Source organism: Hyaena hyaena, unplaced genomic scaffold (genome assembly GCF_003009895.1).
Source record: "Hyaena hyaena isolate Hyena2069 unplaced genomic scaffold, ASM300989v1 scaffold_158, whole genome shotgun sequence".
Classification (NCBI taxonomy): Eukaryota; Metazoa; Chordata; class Mammalia; order Carnivora; family Hyaenidae; genus Hyaena; species Hyaena hyaena.
Genome location: NW_024080790.1, coordinates 350,425 through 369,955, shown reverse-complemented (window position 1 = coordinate 369,955; position 19,531 = coordinate 350,425). Strand labels below are relative to the sequence as shown.

At 35.9% G+C, this 19,531-nt stretch overlaps 1 protein-coding gene and 1 non-coding gene across 8 annotated transcripts in view; both read left to right on the top strand.

Annotated features, from left to right (window-relative positions):
• ZNF638 (zinc finger protein 638) overlaps positions 1-19,531 on the top strand; it is a 128,283-nt gene that overhangs the window by 52,644 nt on the left and 56,108 nt on the right. For all 7 annotated transcript variants that reach the window (XM_039239523.1, XM_039239526.1, XM_039239525.1 and 4 more), the window contains exons 2-3: positions 8,330-9,842; positions 14,813-14,874. In XM_039239523.1, the coding sequence (XP_039095454.1) occupies positions 8,330-9,842; positions 14,813-14,874 (1,575 nt within the window). The remainder of the gene's footprint in view (positions 1-8,329; positions 9,843-14,812; positions 14,875-19,531) is intronic.
• Positions 12,051-12,157, top strand: LOC120236683. Its single transcript, XR_005529740.1, has one exon. It is a non-coding gene; the product is annotated as a U6 spliceosomal RNA (small nuclear RNA).

The window sequence follows — 19,531 nt, the reverse complement described above, 5'->3', positions numbered from 1 at the left end:
AGACCTGAGCTGAAGTCGGACACTTAACAACTGAGCCCCCCAGGTGCCCCTATATTGGATTATTTTTGACTCTTGAACCCCTTAAATACCAAAATAATTATTGTTCGAGTCTTTTAAGTTTCTACACTTTTTTTTCCTACCTTCATTGTATTAAACTTTCAGCTGATATTCTTGTCCTGCTGTTGAGTGAATGTTGCCAACTTCATTTTCCTTTGAATTTCTTCATTTGTTTAGAAAACCTTATATTATGGAAAATTTTAAACCTACATAAAAGCAGAAAGTATTATGTAATGATTCACCCACGTACCCATCTTCAATAATTGCAAGCTAATGGTCAATCATGTCTCTACCTTCCACCCTATTACTATTTTTTAAATTTTTTAATGTTTGTTTATTTTTGAAAGACAGAGTACAAACGGAGGAGGGGCAGAGAGAGAGGGAGATGAAGAATCTGAAGCCAGCGCCAGGTTCCCAGCTGTCAGCACAGAGCCTGATGTGGGGCTCCAACTCAGGAACCATTAGATCATGACCTGAGCCGAAATTGGATAGTTAACCCCACCCAGGTGCCCCTCCACCCTATTACATTTAAGCAAATACTGTATCATTTATCAGTTTATAGTTCAAAATTTTTCTTTAAAATGCTTAGAGAAAAACATGCTTATTACTCCTAAAATAACAGTTCCTTAATGTCAGATAATATTCATATTTCCCCAGTTGTGTTTCATATACCATGTTCATGGTGTATATATACATATACATACACTATATACATAGTGTATAGTTTTTATTTCAACTACTATATTGAAATTTTCAGAAATTATCCAAGTCTTAATAGAAGAAACAGGGATCTACCTACTTCTTCAGCAAAGCATTTTGTTTACTATCTTAATGTTTTTTTGAGCACCTATTGTGAGTTAGAAGGTATAATTTTGCCAGGAGTTATAATTAATTGTCATATCACCATTCTGAAATGGCATTGTTTTTATTCTTATTTTTCACATGATAAAACTGAGGCTTGGGTTATCCTTGCTGAGGGTCACATTTTTAGCACTCAACAGGACCAGAATTAATACACTGAGTTTAAGTTTTTAAACAACACTGTGTTACATTAGTGTTAAATTTTACTTATGGGAGTTAACCAATTTTGTGTGAAGTAATTCACTGGCACCCCTCCGAGCAGGGTGGATATCTTCAGATTAGTTGAAATGTCCCCAAAGATGAGATTATTATGAATTGCATAATAGGCTGACTAATAGTCAATAGGGAGTGTGAGCATGATGCAGAAAAAGAAAAATAAAAATGTGTTTAGGGCTTATGCTTTTGTATCGTGTTGGATGTTTTGCATGTTTTCTGCCTGTTGCCATACTTCTGTTTTTTTGTTTTTTGTTTTTTTTCCTTAGTGTATAATTAAGGATTTAGAAAGTCTGGTGTTAGACTTAAAAGGTTGGGTCATTAACTTCTTGAGTGAATTAAATCTCTGACAGGAATTCCCTGTCTCTCCCTACTTCCCTGTCCCCTCTTTCCTTTCTATTGTGCACAACCATACATGGTGGTTTTTTTCCCTGAACTGTTGGAAAGTAAATTGCATATCTTGTAGTCCTTTATCTTAGTTTATTCTTTAATCTACCCTTTTCTGGTTTTGTCAATTGGCCCAATAGTGTTCTTTATAGCAGTTTTTTTTCCCCCTCCAATACAGGACCAGTCTAGGAGCAGATGATTGCACTTAATTGTCATATCCTTTAGTATTTTTTTACTCTGGAACATTTCCATAGCCTTTCTTTATATTCTGTGAAGTTGACATTTCTGAAGAATACAGCTTGCTTAGTTTCTCTCTTCTTTTTACTTTTTTTCTTTTTAATAGAACATTTCTCATTTAGGAATTGTCTGATGTTTCCTCTTGATTAGATTCAGATTATGTGTCCCTGGCCATAAAAGTCACATAAGTAATGCTGTGTCCCCATGGTATCAAATCTGGAGGTACATGATGTCCATCTGCCTGCCATGGATATTATGTTTGATCACACATTTGGTTAAAATGTTTGATTCCTGGGGCGCCTGGGTGGCTTAGTTGGCTAAGCGTCTGACTTTCGCTTAGGTCATGATCTCGCAGTTCGTGGGTTCGAGCCCTGTGTTGGGCTCTGTGCTGGCTGCCACCTCAGAGCCTGGAGCCTATTTCAGAGTCTGTGTCTCCCTCTCTCTCTCTGACCCTCCCCTGCTCATGCTGTCTCTCTCTCTCCTAGAAATAAATTTTAAAAAAAATTAAAAAAAAAATGTTTGATTCCTCCTTGCCTTGAACTAATTGATTTCTGGAGAGACATTTTAAGACTATGTAAGTGTCCTACTTAGCAAAAGTTCCCTCTGGATTTAACATGCATAGGTGATTTTTGTTTGAACCAATCTTTACTATTATGTTTACAAAATGATTTTTCAAGTCAGCAGTCCCCCTGCATTAGCATTGATTACTTGGTATGGAGTTATGGACTCTTTTTTTTTTTTTTTTGGTCATTTATAATTTATTGTCCAGTTTTTTTCTTGTTATTCCTCATTTCATATATATGTATCTTGTTTTGCACAGTGAAAAGTCCTGGTTCTCAGCACTATAAAAACATTTACTTTTCTGCTTCATCCTATGACATATCTAAAGTAATTGAAGAGGGGCTCCTGGGTGGCTCAGTCTGTTAAGTGTCCGACTTAGGCTCAGGTCATGATCTCGTGGTTTGTGGGTTCGAGCCCCGCGTCGGGCTCTGTGCTGACTGCCAGCTCAGAGCCTGGAGCCTGTTTCAGAGTCTGTGACTCCCTCTCTCTCTGACCCTCCCCCTGCTCATGCTGTCTCTCTCTCAGAAATAATTAAAACATTAAAAAAATAATAAAGTAATTGAAGAATTACTTCACCCATATCACTACCAAAGTAAGCTCCCAAAACAAACTACTAAAAAGAATAAGAATTTGTTTGTAGTTCTTCCCTTTCTCTTAGCTACTCTCAAACTGAGGATATATAAATTTAATAGTGGGTTCTTAAATCACTTGAGTTAATTTTTTCCACAGTAGCTTATGGTATTCATTTGAAGAATGATTATATTAGTTTGCTCTCAGTTTTAGATTTTTTCCCTTCCTCCATCCTTGTTTTAATTTTTCTTAACATGCTGGCTTTTAACATGCTTCTAAAAGTCAAAACTGTATAATGAAATATTATTCCCATTTTTTTTTTTCAGTCCTCTCTGTCCATTACCCCATATAGGTAAAACTAGAGTTTTAGCTTTATGAAGAAAGCGATCATTTCTGGCTTATAGCCTTGCTACTTCCCTACCTAGGCCAGCAGTGTCAAAGTATTTGTTAAGTGGATGCATAACAGTTAGATTTGGAGTTACTCTGATGTATTTATTGCTAAGAAAACAGTTTCTCTAAGTTTTTTAGGAGTACCTAGCATTTTTTTTTAAAGATAACTCAAATGATCCAATAGTTGATTTTGGAATTTTATCCTCCTGAATCTGTTGAGAAAGGTAAATTCCTTTTCTTCATTTTGTTGTTAGCATTTGCATTAAGTAGTTGTACCTTGAGGCATCATTGGTAGGATTGAAGTTTAAACAAAACAAAGGGAAGAAAAATTAAGCAACAAAGAAAAGGATTTTGTTTGGTGGAGCTTGCCTGTCCTTAAATTAGAGTTGAAAAAATGAGGCTTGAGAATTCTATAATTGCAAAAAGGAAGTTTATAATACCTTTTAAATAGAAAGCCTAAACTATAACTACAAGGGTCTTTTTGGTCAAAACATTTTATTTGCAGTGAATGTGAATGATAGTTTTAAGAAAGATTAAACAATAATTTTCCTAAATGGTTAAAAATATGCTTATATTTATTAAAGTTATGCAAATGAAATACAAATATACTCCTTACATTTCATTTACAGAGAAAATAAAAGGTTACTTAAAATTTTTTTTAACTAATGAAGATACATGGGGCATCTGGGTGGCTCAGTCGGCTAAGTGTCTGACTTCAGCTCATGGTTCAGGGGCTTAAGCCCCTCCTTGGACTCTGCTGACAGCTCAGAGTCTGGAGCCTGCTTCAGATTCTGTGTCTCCCTTGCTCTCTGCCCCTCTCCCACTCATACTGTCTCTCTCTCTCTCTCTCTAGCTTTCTCTGCCCCTCCCCCACTCATACTATGTCTCTCTCAAAAATAAGCAAACATGGAAAACTTTTTAAAAATCAAAACTATTGAAGATAACGTTATTTGGCATATGGATTGTAGGCAGACTTTATTGTATTTTTAAAAATGTATATGTTAATTCTTACCAATGCTCAACATTATGTTTCATGCTTCTAATTTAACATTCACGTCATTTTAATGGGAATAGAACTGGAGACTGCTGAACACATGTATAGTAAAGTAATTTATCATAATTCCTCTTTTAATGATAATGTTTTGATGAATTACTTTATTAGAAAATTTTCTACCAGGATTAAAAGTTCTAATGGTAGCATAAGAAGGTGTTTGATGATTTTGCATTAGTGGATTACTGTCTGAAAATATTTCTAAATGTAAACTAAAATGAAAATACACTAGATTTAGACAAGGTCTGAAATTCAGGAATCTTGGGATAAAAGAAATATTGCCTGAAAGTTCAGAAGGATCAGACTTGTTCTTAGGAAGGAGGTTAGTTGAAGAGACCTATTGAAAGAGTGACATTTGCCTATAATGACAGATTTTCTGGGATATGCATACAGGAGAGAAACTTTCTTCCCTCTAGCTAGCAGCAGCTCCTGGAATCAGAATGCATAATAAATAACTATGATTAAAGATCCTAATTTGTTTTACCTAGAGAGAAAGGAGAACAATCTCTTCTGGAGAGCCAGGGCTGTTAATTTATTACTATGTCTTCATTTTATTAGATTTCACATTGGGATTAAGCTATATAGGAGATATAGTGTAAGTGTGTGCCTGCGTGCGTGTGTGTGTGTTTTAATGCTCCTAAAAAATGGAAACAAGCCAAACCTCTGCTTACTGAGAATTGAAATTTAAATTAGGAAAAGGCCTTTTTATTTTTCTCTTCATGTATATTGCACATTATTCTGTTAATATTGAATATTGAATGTTTCCGGACTGATATTCATGACTGATGCCCATATGCCAGTTGTTTAAACATGGAAATAATTCTGCCCCTATTAGTAAGTAGCTGCTACCCCAAGGGTGAACCTCCATTTCCCCCAGTCTTTTAGTTTCTCCCTGAGGACTGCCCCCCTCTCCTCCACCTCCTACCTTGTGCTACAGCAACTAAAAAGCTTAAGGGGGATGGAGGAAAGGGAGGGGTATAGGACCCTGGTTGCATACTATAAGTCACAATTTATTGTACTTGATATTCATTGCTTATTCTTTATCAATTACTAAATATTTCAAATATCACCTTTGGGTTTATGCATAAAGAAAACTCACATTTAGGTAGCACAAAGTGAAAAAAAGGTTTTTGGTAAACAGCAGAGCATCTCAGAGCCTTTAATTCAATATACGATAGGCATCATGTCCTTCTAGGAAGAGTAGCTAGTGCATGCATTTCAGACTTTTTTTTTATTCTTTTTAAAAATTTTTTGCATTACAGACTTTCTTGACCAGAGAATTTGTTTGTGTAAGTCCTACAGTTTTACAGGATAGTAATTTCTGCACAATATGTGAAGCTTTGCTTTCTGGCATTCTATAAGGGTATAAATTTATCAGTGTAAGGCAGTGCTAGGCACTTAGGAAATCGGTTAAGTTTTTCCCTTTAAAGAACTTAAAATATAGATACCTCAATGATGTTTGTTCACAGTTCCATGAGATAATTAGATGACTGATTGAAATCTGTTCCTTTTTGGTTTTCTTATGGGAGAAAAACGATAGTTTATGTTCCTAAAGTTGTGAGAGGGGGCTTTACCGGTTAAGGAAAATGGTGCTGAAAGAGTTGGAGTAACTAGATGATAACTGCTTACATCTTACATAAGAGAGCGTTCTTCTCGGAAGAATTTTTATTTTGCAGAAAGTAGACAAAATTTAATATGACTTGTTTAAAAAGACCTGGAGTTTGTTACAAATGAGCATTATTCACAGAGAATTTGGGTATCATTGTTTTAGTAAACTTGTGTCTGCTGCTTGTATCTGTTGAATTAGAAGGCTGTGTAATTTTTGTTGTAGTGTTGTTTTATCCTAATTTGAAAATTAATAATTTGTGTCTGTTAATGGATGTGATCATTCAATAGCTTAAATATTTGAGGGTATTTTAACTAGGAACAGAGTTATATGCTTGGAAAATAACACAAAATAAACATGCTTTAGATTTTTTAATGTTTATTTATTTTTGAGAAAGAGTACGTGAGCATGTTGCAAGGCAGAGGAAGGGAAGAGAGAGGGAGACACTATTGGAGCGAATTCTGCACTTACAGCCGAGTGCAGGGCTCCAGTTCACAAAATGCAAGGTCATGACCTGCATGAAATCAGACACTTAACTGACAGAGCTATTCAGGTGCCCCAATAAACATATACTTTTAATTAATAGTAGATAGTTGAAAAAGAACACACGGACAACACAAAAGCATAGTAAAATGTAGGAGTCCCAAATGGTACAAGCAACAAAAGTTTGTTGGAATACTCACTCTGGGTCTTGGTAATCAAGAAAGGTTTAATGGAGGCTGACCTTGAAGGATGAGTAAAATCAAGTAAGTCAGGTTTAGGGCAAAGTTGTTTTGATTGGAAGAAATGGTTGGAAGGGAACCTGTTAAACAGATAAAGCCCATTTCTTAGCCAAATTAACATTTCACTAACGTATAAATAAAGGGTATAGTGGAATTATGGATGAAGTTGTAGCTTGAACCAGAAAGTGATAATCTTCATAAAATCCTTTTTATTATTGTATTTTCTTTATTATTTTTTAAAATGTTTTTTAAATTTATTTTTGAGAGAGAGAGGGTGACACAGAATCCAAAGCAGGCTCTAGGCTGTGAACTGTCAGCATAGAGACCAACCTGGGGCTGGAACTCACAGACCGCAATGCAAGATCAAGGCCTTCGTGATTGGAGGCTTAACTGCTTGAGCCACCCAGGTGCCCCTAGAAAGTGATTATCTTCAAATAGGATCTGTAGTGTGAACTTCCACAGAAGGTGTAGATGCCTCGAGACTTCATGTTTCCCACCTTGCATTTCTATCAGGTATAAAAGTAGGTACATGATGGAAAACAGGCAATCTGGGGGGGGGGGGTTTTGTTTGTATTTAACTGAGAGCTGGAAGTCAAGCTTGGTGGCTGCTGACCTTGGTGCTGAATGATAGCTAAAGTCTGTTTCTCTGAGAATCAGCTTTAAGTGAGTTGTGCTGTGCTCTGATGGCTAGACAGCAGCCAGTTTAATAGAATGCCTGGGAACTGCAAGATATTCTTTATTGCTCACATCTGTTAGTGGTTAGGAGCATGCATTATGTGGCTAAATTAACTTGAGTGCAAATCTCAGCCCAGTTGCTTATTATCTGTGCAAGTTACTTAACTTCTCTGTGCTTTAGTATCCTTGTCTGTAAAACTGTACATATTTCAAAGGGCTGTTGTGAGAATTAAATGAATCAATCCATGTAAAGTCTTAGGAGAGTCACTGGCACACAAACAGTATAAAGTTAGCCATTGCTATTATCTGTATATATTTGCCTATATTCCTCACTTTGCACGGAATCTGAGAAAAAGGTAACGTGGTCATGCTACATATTATGTTGTATGTTATAATCGATTCCATGCTGCTGCACACTCTTTTGTCAGACTCTAATCAAGTTATTAGTGAATAATTTTTCATCTTAAAAGAAACATCTTTTAACAACAGAACTTAAACATAGTTAATTACTATATGAAATTTGTGAGACGTTATTCCAGGGAAAAGACTATCTTAGAGAAATGGGCCTTGTAAAATTTTAGGCTTATAATTTCTGTTTTCCTCGTTTGTACATAACACACATATTAAGTGTATGTGTATTTCCAAGTATTTTAATGCCTTCATCTTTTTTTCCAGTAACAAAGCGTGAAATAAGTCCCCAATATTTTTCAAGATTATTTAAAAGGAGTTGTAATTACCGCTCAGCACCTAGGACAGCACCCAGTGCAACACTGTTTACATGAACTCTGGCTTGAGGTTTGGGGTTTGTGTTCTGGATTCGGGAAAGAAAAGAAGAGAACATTTTTGGGAAAGTTAACGATTCTCATAAACGCTCTAAAAGTATATGAAATGGAGGATGGTTTCATGGCTTTATTTCAAAATGTTTTACACTGGCTATAGAACCCACTTCATGAAGTAGTTTGAGTTAAAATGATCTAATATTTGTGTTTTAACTTTCAGCTTTGTGTTATTCTTGGAAAATTTCGCACCACTTGTGAATTCCTTGAACCTGGGCATTGCAAACCCACTTCTGTTGGGCCCATCTCCTTTGCACTTTGCTCAGATTAAGACTCAGTTGGCGCTTCAGCAGCTGAATGCCGTTGCCTCACATAGTTCAACACCACCTTATACTTTATTAAATCAGGCTTTCTTGAAAATAGCCATGTCGAGACCCAGGTTTAATCCTCGAGGAAACTTTCCACTTCCGAGGCCACGAGCACCTAACCCTTCTGGGATGAGGCCTCCAGGACCATTTATGAGGCCTGGATCCATGGGTCTTCCAAGATTTTACCCAGCAGGGAGAGCTCGTGGAATTCCACACAGATTTGCTGGCCATGAATCTTATCAGAACATGGGACCACAGAGAATGAATGTTCAGGTAACTCAACATCGAACTGATCCAAGATTGACCAAAGAAAAATTGGATTTTCATGAAGCACAACAAAAGAAGGGGAAACCTCATGGTAGTCGGTGGGATGATGAGCCTCATATATCTGCATCAGTGGGAGTGAAACAGAGTTCTATAACACAGGTTACAGAGCAGAGTCCTCAAGTACAGAGCCGCTATACAAAAGAGAGTGCCTCAAGTATCTTAGCAAGTTTTGGATTATCTAATGAAGACTTAGAAGAACTCAGTCGCTATCCTGATGAACAGCTAACTCCTGAAAATATGCCATTAATCTTGAGGGATATAAGAATGCGTAAAATGGGGCGCCGATTACCTACTTTACCTTCTCAGAGCAGAAGTAAAGAAACGCTTGGTAATGAGGCAGTTTCAAGTAATGTGATTGATTATGGGCATGCAAGCAAATATGGCTACACAGAAGATCCACTTGAAGTCCGTATTTATGATCCTGAAATTCCAACAGATGAGGTCAAGAATGAATTTCGGTCACAGCAGAGCATTTCTGCGTCTGTTCCCACTCCAAATGTGATATGTAATTCTATGTTTCCTGTTGAAGATGTTTTTCGACACATGGACTTCCCCAGTGAGTCCACTAATAATCAGTCCTTTTTCCCAGTTGAGAGTGGAACTAAGATGTCAGGCTTACACATTTCAGGACAGTCAGTCCTTGAACCTGTAAAATCCGTCGGTCAACCCATTAGCCAAACAGTTAACCAGACAATGAGTCAGTCTCTCATTCCTCCATCGATGAACCAGCAACCTTTTTCATCAGAATTAATTTCAGCTGTAAGCCAGCAAGAGCGGATCCCACATGAACCTGTGATTAATTCATCTAACGTACATGGATCAGGAGGAAGTAAAAAGAATTACCAGTCAGAGGCTGACATTCCCATTCAGTCTCCCTTTGGGATTGTGAAAGCATCATGGTTACCAAAGTTTTCACATGTTGATGCCCAGAAGATGAAGAGACTTCCAACTCCCTCTATGATGAATGATTATTATGCAGCATCTCCAAGAATATTTCCACATTTGTGTTCTCTGTGTAACGTAGAATGTAGTCATTTGAAGGTGAGTGTTTTTAAAGATCACTGTATGATACTCAGCGCCCAAATTTCCTCTAAATTTTCATATTTGTGCTGGTGTTAACTAGGCATTGAGGAAATGGCAGAAATAATTGATTGCAAAGCACCGCTTAGTTGTAATCTAAGTATCCCTGACCTAAGTACTGAATTTAGTGTTAGACTTTCTGTAATCCGGTGACTGGGCATACCACATAGTTTGTCCATTTACCTTGAACTTTTGATTACTTCTCCTAGAAAATGCATTCAGCATAAAATTTATATAACATAAACTGTGTACTTATAAAATAATATCACATGAGTGAACTTTGTTTAAATAGAACCTGTTACTATAAAAATATTTTTTAAATGGAATAAACTTGTACTGCATACTTATTAAGAGAGTATATTACAGCCTTGCATGTATCAAACTTCTTGGCCTAAAAGACAGTTAGAAAGTTGATTTAAATATTTCCTGACTCTAGGTAGACTAGGATTTCTAGTGTTTCATGAGAAGAAGCTTTCTAAAATGACTTAATCCATAGCAAAGTTGAGTCAAGATTATTTGGGGAAAATAAAACAGTATTTATTGGGGGACCACCTGTGGGCTAGAGAATAATATAAACTGGTAGACATTTAGAAAAAAAATCTACCTTCGTGGGCATTATAGTTAGAAGTATTTTCTAGAGGTGCTGAAGAGTAATGTAGACTGGACTGTTTGATAGTACAGTTGACTCTTGAACAACTTGGGGTTTGGGGATGCCAACTCCTGTGCAGTTGAAAGTCCAGCTATAACTTTTGACTCCCTAAAATCTATAGCCTACTGTTGACTAGAAGCCTCACTGACAACATAAATAGTTGGTTAGTACGTTTTATATGTTAAATGTATTATATACTGTATTCTTACAATAAAGTGTGAACACTGCTAGAGAATATATGTTACTAAGAGAATATCTGTTTGTACTGTAAAAATCCATGTGGACCCATGCTCTTTAAACCTGTTTGTTCAGGGGTCAACTGTAATTGTTGGATTTGTGTAGGAATTTCCCAGTATGTTTTATTTACTGACACATATTTGGAAACCACTATTTCTTCTGTTTACTCATGTGATTTATAGACTTCTATTACAAATGATCAGGAAGGAAATGTATTTCCCACGTGAATAAGCTTGGATTCAAGACCATATCATTGCTTATATACTTTGAATAGGCTTTAAAACCTGTAGGTGTTGTCATTTTTCCCCTTCCCTCTTGTGCTGCCCTTTTGTCTTTGTATTACCCACTTACTAGATTTCAGCTGATGATTTTGTTAACTCCAGCAAAAGAAACAGCCTTCTTCCGTATTTTACCCAGATTTGCTGAATTCTAAATAAATAATAGTAGCCTTCCCTACAAGGGAGATAGCCAAATCTTGAAAAATCTGAGAATAATTCATAGTTCTTAGGTACAGTTTTTAAGTAGTCCTATCTAAGTCCTGAATTGAGTAATAAACAGGCTCTCTGTGTTCCATTTAAACTTTTAATTGGTCATGCTGAATCCAAGAAAGATATCTTTAAAATAAAGAGCTTAAAGTTTTAAACTTTTGTTTTAATGTTTCTTTTTGAGGTAGAAAGTGTGAGCGGGCAAGGGGTAGAGAAAGGGAGATCCAGAATCTGATGCAGGCTTCAGGCTCTGAGCTGTCAGGACAGAGCCTGACATGGGACTTGAACTCATGAGCCATGAGATCATGACTTGAGCCAAAGTCTGACGCTCAACCGACTGAGGCACCCAGGGGCCCTTTAAAGTTTTAATTTTTTATTTTATAGAATGGAAAGGGTATATGTTTATTTAGTAGATGTTTACTGATGATCAGTTTTGTATATGACAGTATTATATGCTGGACAGAAATGAGAACCATATAAAATGAAGATAGTCTTTTTTTTTTTTTTTTTCAAATAGTTTTTTTTTTTTACAAATTTTTTTTTTCAAATAGTTTATTGGAAGATGTTAGTCTTAAACAGTCTCACTGAAGAGAAGAATTACATATCTAAGGAATTTAAAAAATTAGAAGTCAGCAAATAGTTTGGTGATTGTATTTAGCTTGTTTGGGTATGCTGTAGGGGAGAGAGATTTAATATTTGTATCTGGACTTTAGGCTTATATCCATTCAGGCCAGCGTTAAAAATTTATGAATACCTGTTGTGTATTTAGCAGCATATAATTAAAAAGAAATATAAATATTGCCCACTTTGGCAACACATACACTAAAATTGGAATGATACAGAGAAGATTAGCATCGCCCCTGTGCAGGGATGACATGCAAATTCATGATATGTTCCATATTTTTTATAATAAGTATAGTTACCATCTCATCTCCTGTAGGTATAAAGAGAAAGCAAAAGAAAAAAAAGTATAAGTGTACTTTGTGACATCAAAAGCTTCTGTAGTCTATCTAGTCTGATGAGATTGAGTGACAGTGACTAATTGCACTGAGTCTGTCTGGACTAGAAGGATCGGGGAGGGAAGACTTCATGGAGTAGATTAAATATGGGTCCTAAATGATGAGTAGGCTTCAGATATACCTAGGGGAAGAAGGATGACATTTCAGAAGTCAGCAACAACAGTAAGTACCAAGAGCCTTCAAAAATTTAGCTTAAGGTGTTTAGACTTGACGTGAGAGGCATTAGGAAATTATTTAAGGTTTGATATGAAAAGTATCTCTCTCAACGTGTATTTTAGAGAGATAAATCTGCCAGATGTGTGTAGTGTAAATACGAACGAGAAGACAAAAAGGTAGAGTACCAAATATGAGGCTTCCCTAGTTCCTCACGTGTAAGATGGTGAAAGTCTGGGTTAATATGATAAAAGTAAAACTTAGGAAAAGAAATCATTTAGCGATGTATTAGAGTTCACAGATATTACCATTTAAAACAAAAAACAAAGCACATACCTTTTTAACAGAATAGCACAATGGATCTAACTAATGAATTCTTCACTACTGGGTGACCCAATGCTAGGAATTTGTGAACATGGACTTAGATGGTATAAACTACCTCTCTTGTTTCTGTGTTGTGGTATATCTTCCTTCCTTGTAATTGTATATACATATGATCTTGTAAATAATGTAGCCAATAAATGTAAATTACCAATTGCAAATTTTTTCTTGCTAAGTAACATTGACAAATATGTTCCCCATGCTGAATCTTTAAAACTATAGACTGAAAAAGGCAACTGTAGAAAATGAAATGTATTTTTCTAAATTGGTTTTCAGCTGTTAGAGAAGGAGCTGTCCTTGGTTTAGAAGTTATGTAGAAGTAGGTATTTTCACAGTTTGATTCTGGGCCCACTCAAGTCTACAGTCCTTGTGGTATTTCCTGCTTAGTAAGTGAAACCACTTTTTCTCTGGAGAAGCAGTACTGCTTTTGGACCCTTAATCTAATCTGGATGCTGATACTGCAGAGTCTAGAAATTTGGGTGGCACAGGTTTATTTACTGACCTTAAAGCAAGTAATGTCAGTGAGTGAAGTGAGCCTGTTAAACAGGTGAGAGAGAGAATACACACACACACACACACACACACACACACACACACGTATGAGTATATATGTTAAACTGGAGAGTGTACCTTAAATAGGGCAGCTATCAGCTTTAGCTGATAGTTGCTCTACAGAATACATGTCTAGTATTATTTTTTCAAGAAAAGCTAGAAGTCGGGATTTGGGGGTAAAATCCCTGGGTTGTTAAATGATGGCACCTTACTCAAATAAAATACTTCTAAATAAATCATGCCCAGCCCACTACTTGCCAGCGTATCTGTTTGATGTAAACAATGTCCACTTAATGTCAAAGACATGGGTTTAGGTGTACTGGAGACTCTTCTAGTTTCTGTAGCATTGAGCAGGATATGCAGACATTTCTTTTTTACAGTCCACAATGAGTTCCGTGGCTTAATGAAGTGGTTTAGGGTTTTTCATAACCTGTTGCTAAGTATTGCAGATAGCCTGCACTTGTGTTCAGTTAGTTCTTGACAAGGTAGATTACAAAATTGGTGTCAACTGTGGTTTTAACTGTGGAAACTTCTAGTTTGTAGCAGTGGCATACTAAAATGTTTTTGAAATGGACATGAGTAACATTTTTGTAAAGGAACATTTTAAAATATAGAACTGTTCAGTAAGTTTTTTGCCTCTCCAAATGCTGGAGAAACAATCATTGAGTAATAATGTTGCTTTTAACTGTTTCACTTGGGGGACTGTGTCTTTGAAAACTGTATTGTCTTTTTTTTTTTTTTAATCAGATGTATCTTCCAGAAGCTATTTATGGGCATAGAATGTAATTTTAGGGCAGATTTGTAAATGAAGTAATGTATTAAGAGAATTTTGTTAATTGTAAAGCTGTATATGTAAGGGATATTGTGTCTTTGAAATGGTGTTATTTTCCCTTAAATCCTGAAAATAAATTGGATTTAATCAGCAGTTTTTCATATTTTTACTAATCTTATCCCTTGTCAATATAGTGGGTACCTTGTTTGGAATGGTACTGGCCTAAGAGGTAGGATATTTTGTTGTTGATGTTGTTAGCTTGAATTTAGAAACATAAGCTGAGCACACTTTGAAGATGCCATTTCAGATACTGTTTTATTGTAGAGGTTTTGATGTTCTCTGGAGTGTTTTTATATTTGAGATGAATTATTTCTGATCAACACTTTTATTTTTTCCTAGTTTAAGTATATATTTGATATCAAAATGAGTATCCATGGGTATGATTTTTGAAATCTTTTCTATACTAAAATGTTTCAAAATGGCATCAATGAGGTTTGGTATTAAGTGCCTCTGTTTGGAGGCCTTTTATTTTTGTGAAATGCTAATGAGTAGTCAAATGTTATTTATAATTAGATTTGTTAATATTTGAAAAAATGGAAGTATCCTGTGTCATTTTAAAAGCCTACTTTCATTAGTATTGTGAGGAATATTCTAATTTCAGCACTTTTCTCCTTTTGCAATAGGATTGGATTCAGCATCAAAATACATCTACTCATATTGAGAGCTGCCGCCAGCTACGTCAACAGTAAGAACAAGTTTTTCTTTTTTATAGGTAGCAAATTTACAAAATAGTTCATGTTCAGGTATGGTTGTTTAATACCATTAATGTAGTACTTTAGAGAAAAATATTTTTTGAAAGCTGTTGCCTATTTGAAATATTTTATAAAGTGTATTTAATCTTTTCCCAAAAGGAGAGAATTAAATATGATCTTTTCTTCTGACTCCTTCCTAATTTAATCCCAATAGGTAGACTTTAACAGGAGCTTCTTATAACCCTGGAGTAACAAAATTAAATTGCATTCCTCCTACCGTCATTAAACGTGCTAATATAGTTGTGTGTCAAGTTACTGGTCACTAAAACTGACATACTAAACATGAGAGTAATGTTTTTGGGTGAAATGATTTTTTGTATCTGGTTTGGGATTTGGTTTTATTCTTTATGAAAACATCAAAATTTTTTAAGATAATTCCGGACTCTTCTGATCATAAATGATAAAGTAGTTTTCTTAAGTTTATTTATTTTGAGAGAGAGCTCGCGCGCATTGGGGGAGGAGTGGGAGGGGGGTGGGGGAGAGAATCCCAAGTAGGCTCTGCTCTGTCAGGGCAGAGCGACGTGGGGCTCATTCTCACAAACCTCACAAACCATGAGATCATGACCTGAGCCAAAATCAAGAGTTGGATGCTTCACCGCCTGAGCTACCGAGGCGCCCCTCAAAGTAGTTTTTAAAGTAAGGATATGTATTCGTATATATAATTGGGAAGCTTAAGGTATGGTTCTAGTTTCAGGAACAGCTGAATTTGGATGCTGAAACGAAAATCAAAACAGTCAGAAATGTTTTTGTTTCTTGTCTGTTCTCTTCTCCTTTGGCCTTGTGAGATCCCAGGTACACTTACTCTACAAAGCAAAATGACCCCCATAGTTTCGGACTTAAGGGAACTGTATAGTTAGTAATTCCAGGAGTTGAAGCCAAAATAGAAACACACACAAAAACCCTCAAAAAAACATCTTTCCTCCTAATTTTTGTAAGTCCTTGATTTGACTCTTTTGGTCGACTTTGAATTTGTTGTTCATCTTGAAATCAGGTATAATGGTTGTAAGAATTGGGTAGCCTACCTGTGTTGGCGTCATGTTGTTGCTCCTGCTGTTGAGTGCGATAATAAGCTCTACCTGAATCATTTAGACTGTGTATGAATACAGATAGGAGTTGCTTCCCTATATAGATGCTGTGCAAACAAACATAAATTATCATATGAAGATAATTTGTTACCTGAATTAGATAGGTTTAGCTAGCACTGTAAATGGAAAATCTCTCATAAACCACAATTTTTCTCAGATACCCAGTAGGATATCTAATTTTTATGAAAGTGGGGGATTTAGGTGGGATTGAGTTGTTTGTTATGGGTAGCCATTAATGCTAATAAGGGGATTCTAGATACATATACTGCCATTAATTTACTAGAGTAAATGGCATGTATGCCTGTGAAAGCCTTCTGGTTTGTTGTTGTTTCTCACACTTGGGACCTGATTTTAAAGTGCTTTCTGTGCCTGCCACTTAATTATTCCAGCCTACATTTTTACCTTTTTCAGGTTATGTGCTCTTGAATAAGTCCTTTCTCTACACTGCAAAAAAATAGATTTGATTAGGTGCTTGGGATCATTCCATGGCAAAATATATGCTACTCCATTCTTTTTTTTTTTTTTTTTTTAAGCTACATTCTGTTCCTTTTGTTTCTATACTTTAATCTATTTAGACATTCCTCTGCTGAAGTATATTTAGTTTCTTATTCTTTTTCTTAAGGCTTATTATCTCTTTCCTCTCTTTGTCTTTGTTGAATCTTTCTGGAATATACCACAAGAGTTAACCTGAGAAAAGATGCATCACATCAGAATTTTATTATTAAAAATAATGAAGAATAATAGTTATATTCTTATTATTATATGCTGGACCTAATTCTAAGTCCTTTACACAATTTAATCTTCATGGTAACCTTTTGAAATGTATATATAATGATTGTTTGTGATTTTTACCATTAAGGAAACTAAGGCACAGAGAGTTCATTTCCCTGCTATTTCACAGCAAATAATTGATACAACTAGTCTGTCTAGCCAAGGATCTTTCCTCCCCCTCCCCGTGCTTTTCCACTCAATGTATTATTCTGAAAAGTTTCTAAGCTGCAAAAGTTGAAAGGATAGTAAATATTCATATATTCATCTTTATTTACCAATTACTGTCATTTGCCACATTTTATTTTTATATAAACTTTTTTGAACTATTTGAAAATAAATTACAAACATTAGGATAACTTAACTTCTTGATTCAATATCTGTCTCCTAGGAATAAGAAAATTTTTCTCCAATGGTTATTTGTTATAACCACATTGAACCCCTGCCTATCCCCAACTAACTCTAAATCTGGGGTTCAGTCAAGATTCAGGCATTACAGTCTCTGAAGCTAGAACAGCCCACTCTGCCTGTTTAATTTTGTTTGTTTTCATTTCATTTATTCATTCATTTTTTTTTTTTTTTTTTTGAGAAGGATGCTTTCACAATGTTGATTCTTTTGAAACATCCAGGAAAGTTGTCTTGTAGAATGTTCCAAAAGTACATTTTGTATTTTGTTTGTTTCCTTATTATTAAATTCAGATTGAACTTTCTGTCACAAAAACTGTTGGTGATGTGTACACTGATCACATTGGGACATAGGTAATGTCTCTTAGGTTCTTGTTCTTAGCTATTACTCTGCACTGCCTTTGTGAGGAGTATTATGCTTCTGAAATACATTTTAAACTAGTTAGGCAATATATAGAGAGTCCAAAGTCTACCTGCAGAATAGTGTATATGCTTTATCTTTCTGCCCTGGCAGCAGAGACAAGAACATGTATTTTAGCAATCAGCCGACTGAGGATCCAAAACATTATTACTTTTGAACAGTGGCCCTCAAGCTCGTGTGAATCCATAAACTGTAGAGCTCAAAGAATTTAATAATCTCTGTGTTGACAAGCAGCTATATTTCTAGCATTGTACATGTGAGAAAGCTGAAGCTTACATTAAGTAACTGGCTTTCAGATGTGTGGCCATTAAATGTTGGCACATATACTTAGACCTAGCATTGTTTGATTCCAGAGGTCGTACCTTTTTTTTTTTTTTTTTTAAAGATTTTATTTTTAAGTAATCACATCCAATATGGGGCTCAAACTCACAACCCTGAGATCAAGAGTCACATGCTCTACTAACTGAGCCAGCCAGGTGCCCCTGGAGGTCTTGCTTCTATTGGTTGATTTCTTTATTTTTAAAGTTTTATTTATTTCTTTTGAGAGATTGAGTAAAAGAGTGCGTGCCCAGGCAGGGGAGGAACAGAGAGGATCCCAAGCAGCTCTGTGCTGTCAGCACAGAGCCCAATGTGGGTCTTGAACCCATGAACGTGAGATCATGACCTGGGCCAAAACCAAGAGTCAGATGCTTAACCAACTGAGCCACTCAGGTGCCCCAGAGGTCTTACTGTTAAATGTTATATCGTTTGCTAGAAATTTATCTTCTTAGATGGTAACAAAGTAAGGAAAGTTTGGTAAGTGTAAATGAAACAGTTATTCATATTTAGACCATTGTTGATGCTGAGTGATGGATATACTGGATTAAAGTTAACTTTTTGTCTTCATGGTTTGTCACCTTATAGTTACAAGATGTTTTAGGCATGTTTCTCAAAGCAGGAAGAATGATGCCAGTGATTTTGCACCTATGTCTCATTGGTTTGAACCTATCACTGGCTATGTTCTAAGGAGGCTAGGAAAGCAAATATTAGCTTCTTTAGCCTTTGTATTATATGTGCTGCCGAAGTGAGCACTAGCCTTTGTATTAGAGGCAGGCAAGCAAAAAGGAAATTGAGAATTGCTGTTGAGTTAACCTGCTAACAGTGTCTAAAACAAATAGTAACAAATAAAAACCATTTTATCTTACTGTGGTTTTGACCTGATTTTATTTCCCTGCCAGGTGACTTGCTGTAAGAGTCGGCTGCCTCCATTTCCTTACCTGGCTTTCCTCTTGGTTACTGAAATTGTGTTTTTGAATATTAATTGGCTTAATGATTTAACTTCCAATTTAAACTTTTTTTCAAAATTTCCAATTAACCTTTAGAGTTCAGATTCTCTAGAAAAGTTGCGGATGAAGATGTCTTTTCTTAGGCTTCTGTGATGTTACCGTTCCTTCTACTTTTTTTCCCTGTGATTTCTTAATCTCTTATTGGTTTGTCTTTGTCTGCATTACTCTTGAGTGTTGTTGTCCTCAGCCCCTTTTTTTCCTATAAACTCTATTGTTAGTCTCACATAGTCTTTGACCTATACCTGTGACTTCTGCGTACCTGACTTTTCATTATTTTAGTCTTCATCTTTCCCCATAATTCCAGATATTTATTTCTAGTTGTTCTGAAAAATTCTTCTGTTCTCTTTCCAGAAATGTTTATTGGTTCCCCATTGCCTTTTATGTATGTGCAACCTCCTTACCTTTAGGACCTTCACCGTTTGTAATTCTGAGCTACGGTTCCAGGTTTTCCTCCTCATAATTGCTTTTCATCATTTCCTTGCTGCAGCCAGACCAGTTCCTGGAATAGAATGCTTATTTTGCCTCTGAATTCTTTTATGTATCTGCCACTTCATGAACTCTATCTTGATCCATGCCTATTAGTAGA